General features: G+C 38.5%; 1 protein-coding gene across 3 annotated transcripts in view; it reads left to right on the top strand.

Moving 5' to 3' along the window:
- The window catches only part of BDP1 (B double prime 1, subunit of RNA polymerase III transcription initiation factor IIIB), a 324783-nt gene that overhangs the window by 236037 nt on the left and 71545 nt on the right, over nt 1-17201 (top strand). For all 3 annotated transcript variants that reach the window (XR_004537715.1, XM_033928971.1, XM_033928981.1), the window contains exons 28-29: nt 8929-8977; nt 14569-14649. Coding sequence is in view for 2 of the 3 variants with exons in the window: in XM_033928971.1 (XP_033784862.1) it covers nt 8929-8977; nt 14569-14649 (130 nt within the window). In the remaining variant the exon portion in view is untranslated. The remainder of the gene's footprint in view (nt 1-8928; nt 8978-14568; nt 14650-17201) is intronic.

The following is a 17201-nucleotide window of genomic DNA, read 5'->3' on the forward strand; positions in this document are numbered from 1 at the left end:
TATGTGCTCCACCCCCAATTGTTCCTTGCTAGCTCTCATTCAGGTACGCACTATCAGGATCTTCCCTGTACATAGAAACACAAGCACAGCTACAAAGGGCATCAAAATTTGAAACAACTGTTTTTATTGAAAATTTAAAAAAATACTTTTTATCTTTTTCCATGAAGCAGTTTAGGGCCATGACTAAAAAATAAACAAAAATGAACTACCTTAATGATAAACAAGAATCCAGCTTCCATTGCCACCATTTCCATTCAGTGCCAAAGACAGTATATTCAAATGTCTAGTTCAGACAAAAAGAGGGTAATTCTATAAAGGGGTTCCTATTTTTAGGTGTCATGTCCTTGATGCCCAGTGGATTCAATAAGTGCTCTCGATGTAAAAGGACCATCTCTGGTTCAGACCCTCACAACTGGTGTGTGCAGTGTCTAGGTCCTGAGCATCGGAGCATTTCTTGTCATCTCTGTACTTTCATGCGGAAGAGGACTCTAAAGGCTCACCAAATTCAGTTTGAAAAGCTGTTTGAGTCCACTTCTACCAAGTCTACAGACCATTACCAGCAAAGGCGCCTCCCCAGTTGAGGGCACTTTCCGGAAGAGGCTCAGGCTCTTCTTCTGCACGTTGGACCTCAGAGGACCTCCAGAATAAAAATCTAAGAAGTGTCAACACCTTCCAGATGAACTTCACATCTTCAACTCCTCAGAAGTGTCGATGGTCAACCACTCTCCATCACTGCAGATGCTTTCTCCCATTAGGCATCCTCCTCCTTCGAAGTCCCCAATGCCTCATTGTTAACCTGAGCTGACTGTACCATTTCCTGCAGGACCAGATTAAGGTCTTACTTCATCAGCAATTGGCATCCTTACTTTAGTCTAGGGCACTACTTCCCTCAATGCATCACACCTCAACCTCAGTCCAGCCAGACGCTGCTGTGCAGTCAGCACATCTTCGATGTCGATCTCCATCACAAAGTCTTGCGTCAATACCTCAATGTTAATCTACATCCAAGTGTCAAGCTTCCACGTCTCAGTGTCGAGATTCTCCCCGATGTCATTCACCTCATGCCTCCTCATCCAGGCATATTTTCCCAGGCCTCCTCTCAACACTTGACAACTCCCATCAAGGTACTCTCAACGTACCTCTCCACCACGGTCTCGACGCTCTTCACAACGCTCCCCTTGATCCTTTATGTCCCATTCTACTAGACAGCATTGCATCAAGGACATAGACTCAGATTTCTCCATCCACTCGTCTGAGCTCAATATTTCTGCTGAGGAGTCTTATGGAATCCCGTTGGATCGTTCACCTCCTCTTTCTAGGAGACGATCCTTGCCTGAAATCCTCTCTTTACAGAATTCATCAGACAAATGGATCTAGCTCTTCCCATTCATATGGAATCTGAGCAAGAGCCTTGAGCAAAGTTTATGGAGGCATTGGGGTATGTAAAATAGCCCAAGAACTGTGTAAAGTTTCTTCTCTACAACTTAATGAAAGAAGCTCTTTAAAAATTGGAAAAATCTTCTCACAATCCCAGCAGCTCCTAGAAAATTAGACACCTGCCTTCGATAAACCACCGGTCATTAGTGATAGACAGCCTTGAAATGTGCTCATAGCTCATGTACTTGTGTCAGTACTCCTGGGAGAGACCTTGGACAGCACCTTGGTCAGATTTGGCAGGTGGGTTTTTCAGTCATCCATGTTCACTATAATATTAAACTATAATTTCTATATGACTTTTTACCTAAAGTCTTTAATTCAGCAACAGCCAAATTTTCAACAGTATCTTCCTACAGACAAATAGGAAGCTTTTCAACACCTCATAAAAGTTTTTTTGGAAACTAGAAAGTACATGGAGAGATCTGCCTTGGATGCTTTTGACATCTCTAGAACATCAGCTGTTTCTTTCCATTGCTATGCACAGACAGGCATAGCTCTGTGTTTACAACTTAGCGTCTATCAAACATCCCATGTACAGGAGATTACCTTTTTGGGAGAGGTTATCGCATAGAGGAGGTTACAGAAAAGATAAAGAAGATTGTATGACAACATTATCAAAGATATAATCTGCTCCAATTACACAGCAATCATGTACATTTTCTGCTCCTTATCGACACCAACCTTACTTCCAGGTATCATTTTTTTTTTTTCTGCCTGCCTGCTCATCATGCCTTTATCAGCAAAGACAGCTGAAACAGCAAACTTCACTTCCTTCAAAGTTTCAGCAGTCCTTATGACTTTCTCAAAGAGAATGTATCCAACATCTCTTCTCTCCTTTCCACCAGAATTACCAGTGTGTGGAGTGGAGGGGGGGAGTGTTTATCACTGCTGGACCCATATAACATCAGACAGATGGGTTCTTCAGGTAGTCTCCAAAGATATGCCCTCCACCTTCTCAAAAAGCCTCCAAACCCCACCCTCCAAGAGAGTCTACTTTCAACTCCATAAATCTCTGCTTCACCTGGAACTGTCCACCGTTCTTCACCTTGATGCAATACAACCAGTTCCACCAAAGGAAAGGAGCAGAGGGTACTACTCCAAATACTTTCTGAGTCCGAAAAAGACCAAGATCTCCATTCAATACAAAATCTCCGTGCTCTCAATAAATATTTAGTGAAGGAGAGATTTCACATGGTTTCTCTGAGAACTCTGTTACCCCTACTGGAAAATAAGAATTGACTTTGCTCTTGAGATTTAAAAGAAGCCTACATTCATATTCCAATGTTTGTTTATTAAAAATCTTAATTTACAAAGTCAGATCAAAGTGATATAACAAAATAATTCAAAAAATCACAATATAACTCTAACTTCCTTACAATACATCAATAATAAAATCATAATATAATAAGATATAATACAGATTAAAACACTGAATTCATGTCCTATCATTGTAAAAAGGCCAACTGAAAATAATAGGCCTTTAAATGTATTTTAAAATTTATTAATGACTCTTCTTTTCTCAACTCCATTACCTACACGGCCTCAGCACTCAAAAACTTTGGTCTCCTCATGAGAAAACATTATAAATCAACCTACTGGAGTTATGAGCAATCCACAATGCTCTGATCACCTTTCAGAATCATTTGCAGAACCATGTAGTTCTCGTGCACACTGATAAGTAGTTATATATTACATAAACAAGCAAGGAGGCACAAGCTCTTGCCAAGAAGCCATCCAAATTTGGGCTTGGGCAATCGCTCACAATATCTTCCTCAAAGCAGAATATCTAGCAGGGAAAGAAAACTGCTTGGTAGACAAATTGAGCAGACTTCTCCAACCTCACGAGAGGGCCCTCCACCCAGTGAATTTGCATCAAATTCACATTAGGGGGGGGGGCTCCCTACATAGATCTCTTTGCATCTCCCACCAACCACAAGCTACCACTTTAAGGCATCAGACTGTCAGGTCCCAACTGTCTCGAATCCGATGCCTTTCTCCTTGACTGGCAAGGATGCTTCCTCTAATCGTTTCCTTCAAAACCACTAATCAGGAAAACACTACTCAAACTGCACCAAGTGTAGACTTCAGTGATTCTCATAGCACCACATTGGCCACAACAAGCTTGGTTTCCTCTCCTCCTATAACTCAGCGATCGGGATCCCATTCTGCTCCAGTTATTTTCAACCCTACTAACTCAGAACAAAGGTTCTCTTCTTCATCCCAATCTACACTCACAGCCTGGAACAAAAGTTTTTCAACCTCTTGTTAAGTTCTTTTTCCTATCAATCTTTTAGAAAATTGTTAAAAGCCTATTTGATAAATTTTTTTAGAAATTGGAGTTTGTAAGTCAATGTGATTGATCAGTATTTTATTCTTTTGTTAAACACACTAGATTCACTAGAGAGTAGGTCTTGTCAGACAAATCTGATCGATTTCTTTGACTAGGTGACCAGAGAATTGGATAGAGGGAGTACACTAGATGTGGTGAATTTAGATTTTAGCAAAGCCTTTGACAGTGTTCCACCCAAACGAGTAATAAATAAACTGAGTGCTTTTGGAATGGGTCCCAAAGTGATGAGCTGGGTCAAGAACTGGTTGAGTGGAAGATGACAGAGGGTAATGATCAATGGAGATTGCTCTGAGGAAAAGGATTGTTACCAGTGGTGTGCCTCAAGGTTCTGTTCTTAAGCCTGTTCTTTTTAACATTCTTAGAAAAGATATTGCTGCAGGGCTGTCTGGTAAGATTTACCTCTTTGCAGATGATACCAAAATCTGCAATAGAGTAGACATCCAGGATGGTGTGAATAACATGAAGAAAGACCTGGCAAAGCTTGAAGAATGATCTGAAATTTGGCAGCTAAAATTTAATGCTAAGAAGTGCAAGGTCATACATTCGGGCTGCAAAAACCCAAGGGAACGGTACAATTTAGGGGGTGAAGAACATATGTGCACAACAGAAGAGCAGGACTTGGGTGTGATTGTATCTGATGTTCTTAAGGTGGCCAAACAGGCTGGAAAGGTGACGATGAAAGCTAGAAGAATGCTAGGGTGCATAGGGAGGGATATGACCAGTAGGAAAAAGGAGGTATTGATGTCCCTATATAAGACTCTGGTGAGACCTCATTTAGAATATTAACTAACTAAAACTTAGTTTTATATACCGGGTCATCAACCAAAAGGAGCTCGACTCGGTTAACAGCAATGTAATACATAAACTTGACAAGGAAAAGTACACTAGAAAAGTTAGTTTCCAAAAAGTTTAGTAAACAAAAAAGTTTTCAGAGCTTTCTGGAATAAAGCAAAAAAAAACCTAAACTTCTTAATGTAAGTGGTAAAACATTCCAGAATTCGGTTCATTTAAAAGCAGAAAAATGACTAAATCTCTTGAAGGTTTTGTTTTTACCACTGAGAGAGGGAAATGTAAGTTTTAATTTTTGAGAACTTCTGGCAAGATGAGACCTATACACATTCCAGTCTAAAGGAATCAAAGTGCTGAAAATGCCCCAAATAAGATCTTAAATGTACTTGAATTGAATTCTGAGATACACTGGGAGCCAATGTAATTCCTTGAGCAGAGGGATCACATGATCGAATTTACTTTTAACAAAAATAAGCTTAACTGCAGTTTTCCGTATTAGTTGAAGTCTCTGCAGACTAGCCTTTTAAAGGCCCAAATACGTTGAGTTACAATTATCCAACCTTGACAAAATGATTGATTTAACCAATACTGAGAAATGTTGCCGATGAAAGAGTGCTCTCACTCTTCTCAGAGGCTGACACTTTTTTTTACAAGCGAACTTAATTGTTCCTTGAATGTAAGTGATGAATCAATGACAATACTCAATATTAACAAGGAAAACTCAATTTTCAGAGATTCTCCTGAATCTAAGATCACAGCAGAAGAAAGAGAGTCAATTCTGGAGGCCGCACCTTCAAAAAGATATAAAAAGGATGAAGTCGGTCCAGAGGAAGGCTATTAAAATGGTGCATGGTCTTCATCATAAGGCGTATAAGGACAGACTTACACATCTCAATCTGTATACTTTGGAGGAAAGGCGGGAGAGGGGAGATATGATAGAGATGTTTAAATACCTACGTGGCGTAAATACGCATGAGTCGAGTCTCTTTCATTTGAAAGGAAGCTCTGGAATGAGAGGGTATAGGATGAAGTTAAGAGGTGATGAACTCAGGAAAAATCTAAGGAAATACTTTTTTACAGAAAGGGTGGTAGATGTGTGGAACAGTCTTCCGGTAGAGGTGGTGAAGACAGAGATTGTGTCTGATTTCAAGAAATCCTGGGATAGGCACGTGGGATCTCTTAGAGAGAGGAAGAGATAATGGTTACTGCGGATTGGCAGACTGGATGGACCATTATCCCTTTATCTGCCATCATGTTTTTATGAACTGAGAGGTTGTTGTGGTATATAAGTGAATTGTTATGTTATGTTATCTTCCCAGAAGTAGATACCTCTCCCTTGTCGCCTTCAATCTTGAGCATTATTGAAGCATGCAGAATACCATCTACTAGATGCTGTTACCAGTTGAAATGGACATGATTTACTATTTGGTGTGATCTCCACTTCTTGGATGTTGTTTATCATCTCTGCTAGACTACCTACTTCATCTTTCCAATTCTGGACTTCAAACTTCTGTACATCTCCATTTTGATGCAATCAGTGCTCTTCATACTCAGTTGAATAATAGACCCATCTCAATGCATCCATTGGTCTCCATATTCATGAGGGGTCTTTACCACATCAAGCCTCCACTCAGGCCACCACCTGTGGAATGAGATTTGAATGTTGTTCTTTCTATATTTGAATATCGTTCTTTCTATATTTTTGAACCCCTCTTATCTGCTACATTAAAGCACCTCATCTAGTAAGTGACTTTTATGATTGCATTTACTTCTGCATGTTGAGTCAGGGAATTACAAGCACTGCTATTGAATTCACCCTATACAATATTTTATCACAAGAAATTTGTCCTTCGTACTTATCTGAAGTTTTTGCTGAAAGTGGTCTCTGAATTTCATCTCAACCAGTCCATTGTTTTATGCATATCCTGGACAGTTGGCTTTCCATACCTTGGACTATAAAAGAGCTCTTGTCTACTACTTGGATTGAACCAAATTACATAGGACTGCAACTCAACTGTTTATCTCCTTTGACCCTAACAAATTGGAAATTCCATTTACCAAGAGGACTATTTCATGCTGGGTAGCAAACTACATATGCTTTGCATATTCTCAGGCTGGGTTGATAGTATATGGCTATGTCACTACTCATAGAATTAAGAGCTATGGCAACTTATATTGCCTGCTTGTGCTCCACACCCATTCAAGACATCTGCAAAGCGGCCATAGTGTTGAAAGCCTGTTTCTCCACTGATATTCTATGTGATCTTAAGGCAAATCACTTCACCAACCATTGCTTCAGGTACAAACTTAAAGTTAAATTTACTAACCAGTACTTATGCATTACTGCAAGTTATTAGTAAATAGGTCTATTGGCATTAATGGGGCATGCTTTAAATTTAAATAATTCATATTAAATCATTAACATGGGTTGATAAATCTAGCCCTTAGATTTTAAGCCCTCTGGGGACAAGGGAATTCATTTAGTTATAGAAGGTATTTCACCTTGAACTACTACTGAAAAGACTTGAGGTGATTCCAAATAATAATGTAACAAAATAAGAAATAAAACCATCTAGAGGCTGGTCGGGTGGGATGATAAGAGAGCAGTTAATGTAGCTGAGTTTAAAAAAAGTTTAAACAAATTCCTGGAGGAAAAGTCCATAAACCATTATTAAGGTAAGACCTGGGGAAAGCTAATGATTATCCTAGCATGGAATCTTGCTATTTTTTGGGACTCTATCAGGTACTTGTACCTGAACTAGTCACTGTTGGAAATAGAATACTAGAATAGACCTAGGACAACTTTTATGATGTTATGTTCTAAAACCAAAGTTAAGACGCATTAAGTGTAAAACTTCTGTATTAACTCTTTGGAGCATTCCCAGCACTTTGAAGAATGCAGCCATGAATCAAAGGAATGGGTCACTTTTGCTCATTAGCAGCACATCCAAAACTGTGAAATGTAATAGGCTATACCTGTCAATCTAGCCAGCAGTGCTCTATTGTCTGCAATTTTAGCGTTAATGTGGGTAACAGTCTCCATGTTAACTGCAAGATGTAGTCCCTACTCATTCCATCAAGTTTCAAGTTTATTAAAAAAAAAATTTTAAACTGCTTAATCAGATTTCTAAGCAGTGTACAATTCTAAAATTTACATAAAAACATATTAAAAATCAGGATACTAGATAAAATCTAAAACACTTAATAAGACATATAGACCAACTTCAAACAATAGGAAAAGAAGGGAAGAACTACAATTGTAAAAGAAAAGTGAAACAAAAAAGGAAAACACAGTGGGTTAGGGAAAAATTTGTTAGCGTACACTAGTTGCTGCTTTAAACATATAACAGTTAACCGTTCTGTTACTGCATGTTTAAACCATGTTAAACATCTAATGCAGCTTAGTAAATAGGCCCTTCTGGCAGGCCATACCCCATAAAATGTGAAAGTAGGGCATTAATAATTTGAATTAAGTCCTCACAGTGAAAGGTATCTAATGTAGGTTCTAGAGTAGAGGAGTAATATTCTCAGTGGGGGTTCCTGCTAGCTACATGACCTATTATGTTCTCTAATACTTGAAGTTTAATGGATTTGCATACAAAGCACTGCAGTGGTCTGAGCTATTATCAGAGAATGAATTATCCCCCTCATTTTGTAACCAGTCACGTAAATGCAAGTGACATTTGTGCGCCTTAATTTATAAAATACTGTCATTTATGTAGATAGGTGTATGTTTTCATGAATAAATGTCAGCCATATGTTCAATGATGTTCTATAATATAGACACATAACTTGCTTAATGTGTAAATTCAAGGAGGTAAGCTGTAGGCATGTCTAATAGTTAAATGGACAACTTACAAAACACTTAAGTTACACACATAACTGTTACACTTAAGCATGCCCATTTATGCCTCCCATAGATAATCAGTGTGCAGGATCAGTGCACCTAAATTGTGACAGTCATAGAATTGTCCCCAATGGGCTTAAAGGCATATCCTGTACATTCAAAGCAGACCTTAATGAAAATGGTGTTACCCCAATTAACTTATCCAAATGGCTAGTGTGGTTTGCTGGCATCTGTAGTGAAGATCCATAAGATCATATGTATATCTGAGCTTGGGTCATTGTCCTTGATCTAGTATGTGGTTCGTGCACATCAGTCAGTAAAGCAGGTCTAAAAACTAGAATGACCAGGGTGCCCCTGAGGACATCGTCAGGAACCACAGTTACGAGTTTTTAAGAATTTCATTTTAAGAACTCGCATAGAAAAGCAAAACAATCAGAAGATCTTCAGTGTTGGCTGACTTGTTATTATTGTACCTAATATTTTTTGTTTGTTTGTTTGTTTCAAGGAAGTAGCTCCAAGCATGGCTTCATACCTAGTTCCAGAAGAAGAAGCAGGTATGTATTTAATGTCAATGCATTGGTAGATACGTAGTTCTACCAAATTGTTTGTTAAGTCCATGCTCCTCAAATGTACTGAAAGTGATGAAATTAGAGTTAGCACCATTTCTCCATGCTATTATCTCACGTTATTTAACAACTGGACAGGTCCCTGACATATTAAAATGAGCAGTAGTTCGCCCTATCCTTAAGAATTCTTCTTTGGATGTGTCTAAGGTAGAGCATTTTCAATCCATTTCAAATTTGTTGTTCATGTCCAAAGTGTTGGAGAAAATAGTCTTGTCTCAAGTGTATGAGTTTGTAACTACCGTACTCATGGTTGCTTAGACGATTTCCAATTTGGATTTTGGAAAGGCCACAATACAGAATTGTTTTTACTATGCTTCGACAAAGGAAAATATTATCTGCTGGTGTCTCTTGATATTGCTGCTGCATTTGATATAGTAAACCATTCTGTGCTTATAGAATGGCTGTGTACATTTGGATTTGGCGGTACGGTGCTTAGGTGGTTTGGTTCTTTTCTGGAGAATAGATGTTTCAGTATAGCTGATGGGTTTTATGCCCTAACTGGTGGCATGCCACAGGGTTTTTCTCATTGTCAGCCATGTTGCCCGATTGGTAAGTTATTCCAAGATTTTGGCTCCGATTGGTAAGTTATTCCAAGATTTGGGACTCCAGTACCGTGTATATGCTGATATACTGTGTCTGAGTTTCCTACCAATCACTCTGAAGGTTTTCAACAGCTTTCAACTTATATGGATGCTATTGGAAATTGGAAAACAGAGAACAAACTTTGTTTGAACATTTCTAAAATAAAGATCTTGTGGTTATCAGTTGCTGGGCTACAGAATGCCCTGTTGACTTTTGTTTATGATGGAGTTTAGTCCCGATATGTCAGGAACATAAAAGTTTAGGCTTGCTCCTTAACTCATCTCTATCTCTCAAAGGACATATTGCTGCAGTAGTGAAGACAGGTTTTATGGTATTAAGGTTGTGTAAGCTGATTTCTTCAGAAAATTTTCAAAAAGTCATGCAGTGCTTTGTACTGCCACATCTGGATTATTGCATTGCCCTCTTTTGTGGACTTCCAAAGAAAACTTTAAGGGCATTGTAAGTTGCACAAAATGCAGCAGCGAGAGTAATTGGTGTCACTTCCCATTATGAGCATGTAACTCCATTATTGGCCAAGTTGCATTGGCTTCCAGTATCTTGGAGAATTCAGTTCAAGATCCTGGTGCTGGTGTTCAAAACCATCCAAGATGTGCTGCCAATCAGAGATTGTCCTCCTGGCAGCCCAAAGTCTAGTATCAGGAAGGCTTACTAATCCAAATGAACTTGTTTTATGTATTGACCACAAGAGAAAATACAACCTTACATCTTGCCCTCTTCTCTTTCTACTACTCTGTCTTCAGCTTCGGCCTCAAAACCATGTCCATAAGGCTGCACCTGTCGTAAGCTGCTATTGCCTGTGCAGAGCTGGCTTTAGATATGCTGGGGCCCCTGGCAGAAGTTAAGGAGGAGGGCCTTTGATCACCTCTCCTCCCATTCTCCCCCACCTGCCATTACCATTACACATAAAACAACTTTAAATGACTTCTTCACACACAAATCAAAGACAGACATTTACTAAATTCAGATCAAGGGAATAGAAATTGAACTGGGAACCCCAAGAAATTAAACTCAGCGAGTACTACAACACTGGAGAAATAAAAACAGCCATCCAGTAAGCCATTGAACACAATACAGAGATTTGTGATGCACATACCCCAAAGCTAATATATTCCAGTTAATAAATTCAAAATAATATGTGGAAATAAAACAAAAACATAAAGGAAAAAAATACAAGGGTGAATCAAAAATTAAAGGCAATTTCCTAGCTAGCCCAAACGAAAAAATCTCCGCAACCACAATACATGTAAATGGCCATGATCACCCAATACTAAAAACCATAAAAATACTGGGAGTCACCCTGGACACCCACTTGTCTATGACCGATCATATAAACTCAGTGACCAAAAAATGCTTCTTCATCCTTTGGAAACTGAAAACCATAAAAAAATACTTCGACCCGCTATCCTTCAGAATATTGGTTCAGTCACTGATTTTATCCACCCTGGATTACTGCAACATTGTCTACTTGGGGATACCTAAAAAAAAATGTGAGAAAACTGAGAATAGTTCAAAATACGGCCATCCGCTTAATATTCGGACTAAAGAAAAGCGATCACGTTAGCCCATTCTATAAACTCCTTCATTGGTTAACAATTGAAGCAAGAATTCTGTTCAAATTCTCCTGCCTCTGCTACAAACTAATCTGGGGATTGGCCCCCAGCTACCTACTACCACACTTTGAATTCCACTCCTCTACCAGACCTACCAGAAACCGTAACCTCTTTACCTACCCAAATATCACAGGCTGTAGATATCGTACCTTCTTAGACAGAACATTCAAATTCCAAGCAGGTAGACTGCACACTTGGCTAGGCTACTTCACCGATGCCGCCAGAGAATCCTATAGTGTCTTTAGGAAAGAATTAAAAACCACCCTGTTTAAGAAATTCATAACCTAACCAGACCTCCCCCCCTAAGAAGCCCGTTCAACCTCTTCAGCCAATTTTCCACCTTTAATTGTTACCAGTTCATTCACTGGTGCCTGTCCTCCGTTAATGGACCACGATAACAAATTAGTTCCTCACCAACATTCTTAAGTTATCTTTATCATCTTTTCAGTCTTACACCTTGTAACTCATGGACTGTGCAATCTCCTTTCTCCTATCCTACTTATGCTCTCAATTTCCGCCGATTGTATAAAGTTATTCACTGTGAAACCGTGTAATTCACTGACCCTGTAATTTTCCTAGAACTATCACAAGATGTTCAATGATATACTCTGTAATTCGCTGTCTGTACAGTTTTTCTTCATTGTGAACCGCCTAGAAGTCGCAAGATTGTGGCGGTATATAAGAATAAAGTTATTATTATTATTATTAAATTATCTGATAACCAGAACAGAGCAAGTGAAATGCAACATATGTACTCATACTCTGCCTGCTGAATAGTTCGTTCACGCACAGTGCAGAACTCGGCCTTTAATCGTGTGGCAGCCATGAGGTCAGAAACATGGACGCTCCATTGCAAGATTACACCATTGAAGAAAATGTGTAATATGCACTTTCTTTGGGTAGGGAGTGAAACCTGTGGAAATTCATTATCGGATATTGACTCAATATGGACATAGCACCCTGTATCAATGAAAGGTTAATGAGTGGGTAAAAGATTTAATGCGGGAAGAAGAGGTGTAACCGACAAAGGTCGTTCTGGTCACCCATCAACATCGTGCACACAAGAACTCGTTGACAGGGCGGATGCCTTGATTAGTAAAGACCAACGGACAACTGTGTCTCAGTTGGCTGCAAATTTGGATATCAGCTATGGATCTGCCTTTGCTATAATGCATGATGGCTTGGGATACAGGAAAGTCTGCACATGATGGGTTCCCGAACAGCTTACTGATCTGCATAAGCAACAGCATGTGGAGGTTTGGACCCAGTTCCTGAGATGGTATGAAGAAGATCTAAGTATTCTGGAGAGAATTGACACCGGTGACGAGACATGGGTGCATCACTGTGACCCGGAGAACAAAAGACAAGGCATAATGAAGTAAAGGAAGTGGTGCTCACCTGGCTTTAGAAGCAACTGAAAACCATCTACTCTGCAGGAATGCAGAAGCTAGTTGAATGATATAACAAATGCTTCATCTTGCATGGGGACTATGTGGAAAGTGATACAATACAATGCAATCGTTATTTATATACCTCACAGTTGCTTACAGTTACTTCTATTAAATCCGTTAAATGTATTTTGCCTTTACTTTTTGATTTACCCTAATATAATACCTTTTTTATTGGACTAACTTAATGTAGTTTATGATTAGGTTTCGAAGGTAACCCCTTCTTCCTCAGATCTGTTTTTGTTTTATTTCTACATATTACAATATACTCTCAGTTAACCAGCACCCATGGGGATTGATAGATGCCAGATAAATGTAGTTTCTGGTTGCTTGAGAGTTACTATTAAAAATAGGCCTAACTAATATTATACCCCATACTAAGCTATATAATAAAGTGTTCCAGAAGGCCAGCATGTGGTAGGTAAAGCATGGGCATACTCGGGTGTAGCATGCCAAGTTTACACATAAATTTACACCAGAAATTGATTTTATTTTCATTTTTATTTAAAGTATTACAATATTTCTTTGAATTTTTTTTTATTTTATTTTTTTTTGCTGGTTGCTTGAGTTCCATTTAACAGAGACTACTGTAATTTGAAGAGTGGACTAACATGGCCACCATACCAATTCACATTAAATTCAAAATAAAACACTTTTCTATCTCTGTATCCTCCTCTCATTCATTTCCTTGCCTCTCCACCTCTCCCATATAATTCCATAATTGCCAGTATATCACCTCCCTCCTTTTTTTGTAACCCAACATCTCGTCACCCTCTCAAGGCCTGATATCACCCTGTCTTTTTACCTTCACCATCGTCGTGTCCCATCTCTCTTCCCTCCTGTTCTTCCCCATGGTCTATCATCTCACCTCTTTTCTATCTCTCTCCTCCCCCTCATGGTCCAGAATTGCTTCTGTTCTCTTTCCTGGTGTTCTTCCCTCCTTTTGCCCCATGATCCAGCATTTCTCCTTCTCTCCCGCCCACTCCCAGGTCCAATTTTATGTTTTTATTAAAATTTGATATACCGCTCCAGCTTTCAATAGATCTAAATGGTTAACAAAATTATATTGCTCCTCCTCTCCCTCACTGTCATCCCCTGAGCCAACATACTTCTGTTTTTTTCGAACTGCCCTTCCATTCAGCATCTTACCCTCCCTGGGCCCGCATGCTTCACTTGGGTCCAACATTTCTGCCGTTCTTTTTCATCCCTCTATCCCATTGTGCAGATGAGGACAGAGCTTGCAGGGATATGACAGGGACAGAACTTGTGGGGACTGGGTGGGGATGAAGATAGATCCTGTGGCGACGGGACAAATTTGTCCCCGTGTCGTTCTCTAGTCAGAAAGACTTCACCAGCAAGTGTGGCTGCATTCTCCTGCAGTCTACATTAACAGTGGTAGCACTTGTTAGCAACTCTAGCTGTTAGTGAGCTCCTGAAGTAACAGAAGATAAAGTGACTTGTTCTTTTCCACAAGGAGCGTTAGCGAGAGACATAGGATTTGAGCCCTGGTTTTCCTAGTTTTTAACTCTTTGCTCTAACCACAAGACCATTAGATCAGTTTGACTCTAACTTCAGCTCTAAGCAATACATTTAATTAAGCAAAATTATTTGTGCTTATTTAACCTCTTTAAGATTTTTCTGTTTAATGATTTTCTATGTACAGTAAAACTGAGGGCTTTTGCCTATTGTCAGGACGTTCACATGCCATGTAGTATTGCCTCTTTGCAAGTCCTAAATACTGGCAAGGAAACTGCATAAAATGAATTTAAGTGTATTAATTTCTCTGAAAATACCTTAAGGTGAATATTCAAAGGGAGCATTGTTTTGTGTTTGATCTGGTATCTGAACTGTCTTTCAGAGATTGATGGAAGTACCGAAGCTGCAATGACGTTGCTTGCAATGAGGGATCCCATGTTTCAATCCAGAATGAACATTCAAGGTCTGGTTTATGTGATATAAATCTAATTTGGAAATTTTAGCTCCCTTCCCATTAGGTGGAAGGAGACACATAGCTGATCAGGTTTTCCATTAATAGCTCAGTACCTATAGCTTGTGAAGTAATTTATAAAAATTTGTCTCTCTTGTGAAATAAATCACTGTGTAAAGGGTGTTATATAAAGAATATAATAGAAATACTCTTTGTATGAAAAGGTCTTTTCATGTGGTTTGGGAAATCTAGCTTCTGATCTGCTCTGTATGTAGAATACAAAAATCCAATGGGGATCTATGACTAGAAGTTAAATTCACATTCATAAACCAACTTTAAAGAATCACAAGGCCTCAGAAACCATGAAATTATGTAAATGTGAAACACTTCCAAAACTGGCATTTCAACAGGTGTATCAGCAGAGCACTTCTCTCATATGAGACCCAACAGAGGCCCCCATTTCACCAATATTCTTTTGGCTTTTTTGAGGAGTTTAGGTGCTTCAATAGGCAATTCTCAGTCTCTTTGAGAAACAACAATTTAAATCAGTGATGTTTCATACTTATATCTTTATCTCTCTAGCCATTTAATTTGTTTTAGAAAACTGAAAGGAAAAACACTCACACTGCAGAATCAAAGACAACACCTACTTTTCTGCAAGACACTTACGCAGACTATTATAATGTTTTACAAATACTCCATTTCCAGGAGACATCAATGTCCTCCCCTGCTACCAATCTAAATTTCTCAACATGCACTTCAATCTTAAAGGAATGCACTCCAATCTAAGGAATTGTTCAGTCTAGTCGGTTCCAAAGTTTTAAATTGGTGAATCCACCATGCTTCTCTGTACTATAATCTTTTAGATATGTCACCACCTCGCCTAGGATTTGGTTCAGTGTCAATGGCAAAAATTTTAAATCCTCAAATTTATGGCCACATTGTGCCACCAAAGGTTCATTTAGTGATTTTTTTTTTCAAATTGGACTTGCGCTTTGTAATTTTGACTTTTAAAGGTCTTGTTGTGAAACCAATGTATAATTTAAGATACTCGTATTGTATTCCATAAATAACAAATTCAGTCTAACAATTTGTGAAATATTGAAAAAAACATGTTTTCTACCATCAACATAAATGGTAGGAAATCAGTTAGCAAAATTAGTCATTTGTAATGTGTTTTCACAAACAGAACAGGTGCCACATTTAAAATGTTCTACTACAATATCTTTCTTGTGGTTTTACTGGGTAAAGATGGCATTGTTGCACTCAATATGTCTTAAATTTTTCTCCCTAGAAAAAACTACCTTCAAATTACATTTTGAAAAACTGTGTTCATAACTGCATGATCTCTCATCTGTTTCTTATAGTACTGGCAATTGCAGAACCTTGTGTCAAATACTTCAATATACAAGTTTGTAATGGCTCATCACATCATTCACTCAATTTTGAATTTAACAAAAGATCTCTGTTACAGTACCTAATTTGTTATATACCTTCTTAAGTACTTTAACCGGATAACCCCTGTGCATCAATTTTTCTTTTAATCTTTTGGCTTGCAATTTGAAATCTCCCATGTTAGAACAGTTATATCTAATTCTAAACATTTGGGAACACAGCAAGCTATATTTTTTTTTAACTTGATAGGGTAAAAGCTACCATACTGCAAAAAAGATATTCCTGTCAGCTGGTTTCTCAGATACTTTAGTACAGGGGTGTCCAATGTCGGTCCTCGAGGGCCGCAGTCCAGTCAGATTTTCAGGATTTCCCCAATGAATATACATGAGGTCTATTTGCATGCACTGCTTTCATTGTATGCTAATAGATCTCATGCATATTCATTGGGGAAATCCTGAAAACCCGACTGGATTGCGGCCCTCGAGGACCGACATTGGACACCCCTGCTTTAGTGTGACAACAGTCCTTATTCTGATAAATATCCACATCAATAAAATGAATTCTAATTGACGAACTTTGTTGAGTGAATTGTATATGTGGATCATAGGTATTTAACCATCTGACAAACTGTGTGACAAACTCTTCCCTAGTTCCCTTCCATAATAAAAAATACATTGTCAATACCTGTGTTGGCTATATATTTTCTCACCAAAAGGAGAACTGTGTACACATTCTCTCTCAAATTTTGACATATATAGATTAGCTACAGAAGGGGCAAAAGTAGCCCCCCATAGCCAATCTTGTTTTTTGTAAATATAAGTGACCCTCAAATAGAAAAAAAAATTATTTCAAGGTCATTCTAGTTAGTCTCACTAAAAATTAATTGGGGATCATAGTTGATTCATTCTGGCCTCTAAAATTTCTTCTATAACTTCCAATGCTTCAATCTGTGGAATTGGTGTATTTAAAGAACCAACATTTAAAATTACCCTTAGAAAATGAAACTCATCAGGATTCACTTCAGATAGAATGTTTAAAAAATGAGTGCTATCTTTAATATAAGATTGACATTTTTACACTTCATGTTTCAAAAGATTATTTGCAAAAATGGAAAGTGACTCCAACAGCAATTTTCTAGAGGACATGATTATCTAAACATTTGTGAATTT

This window comes from Geotrypetes seraphini, chromosome 1 (assembly GCF_902459505.1).
Source record: "Geotrypetes seraphini chromosome 1, aGeoSer1.1, whole genome shotgun sequence".
In the NCBI taxonomy this organism is placed as follows: Eukaryota; Metazoa; Chordata; class Amphibia; order Gymnophiona; family Dermophiidae; genus Geotrypetes; species Geotrypetes seraphini.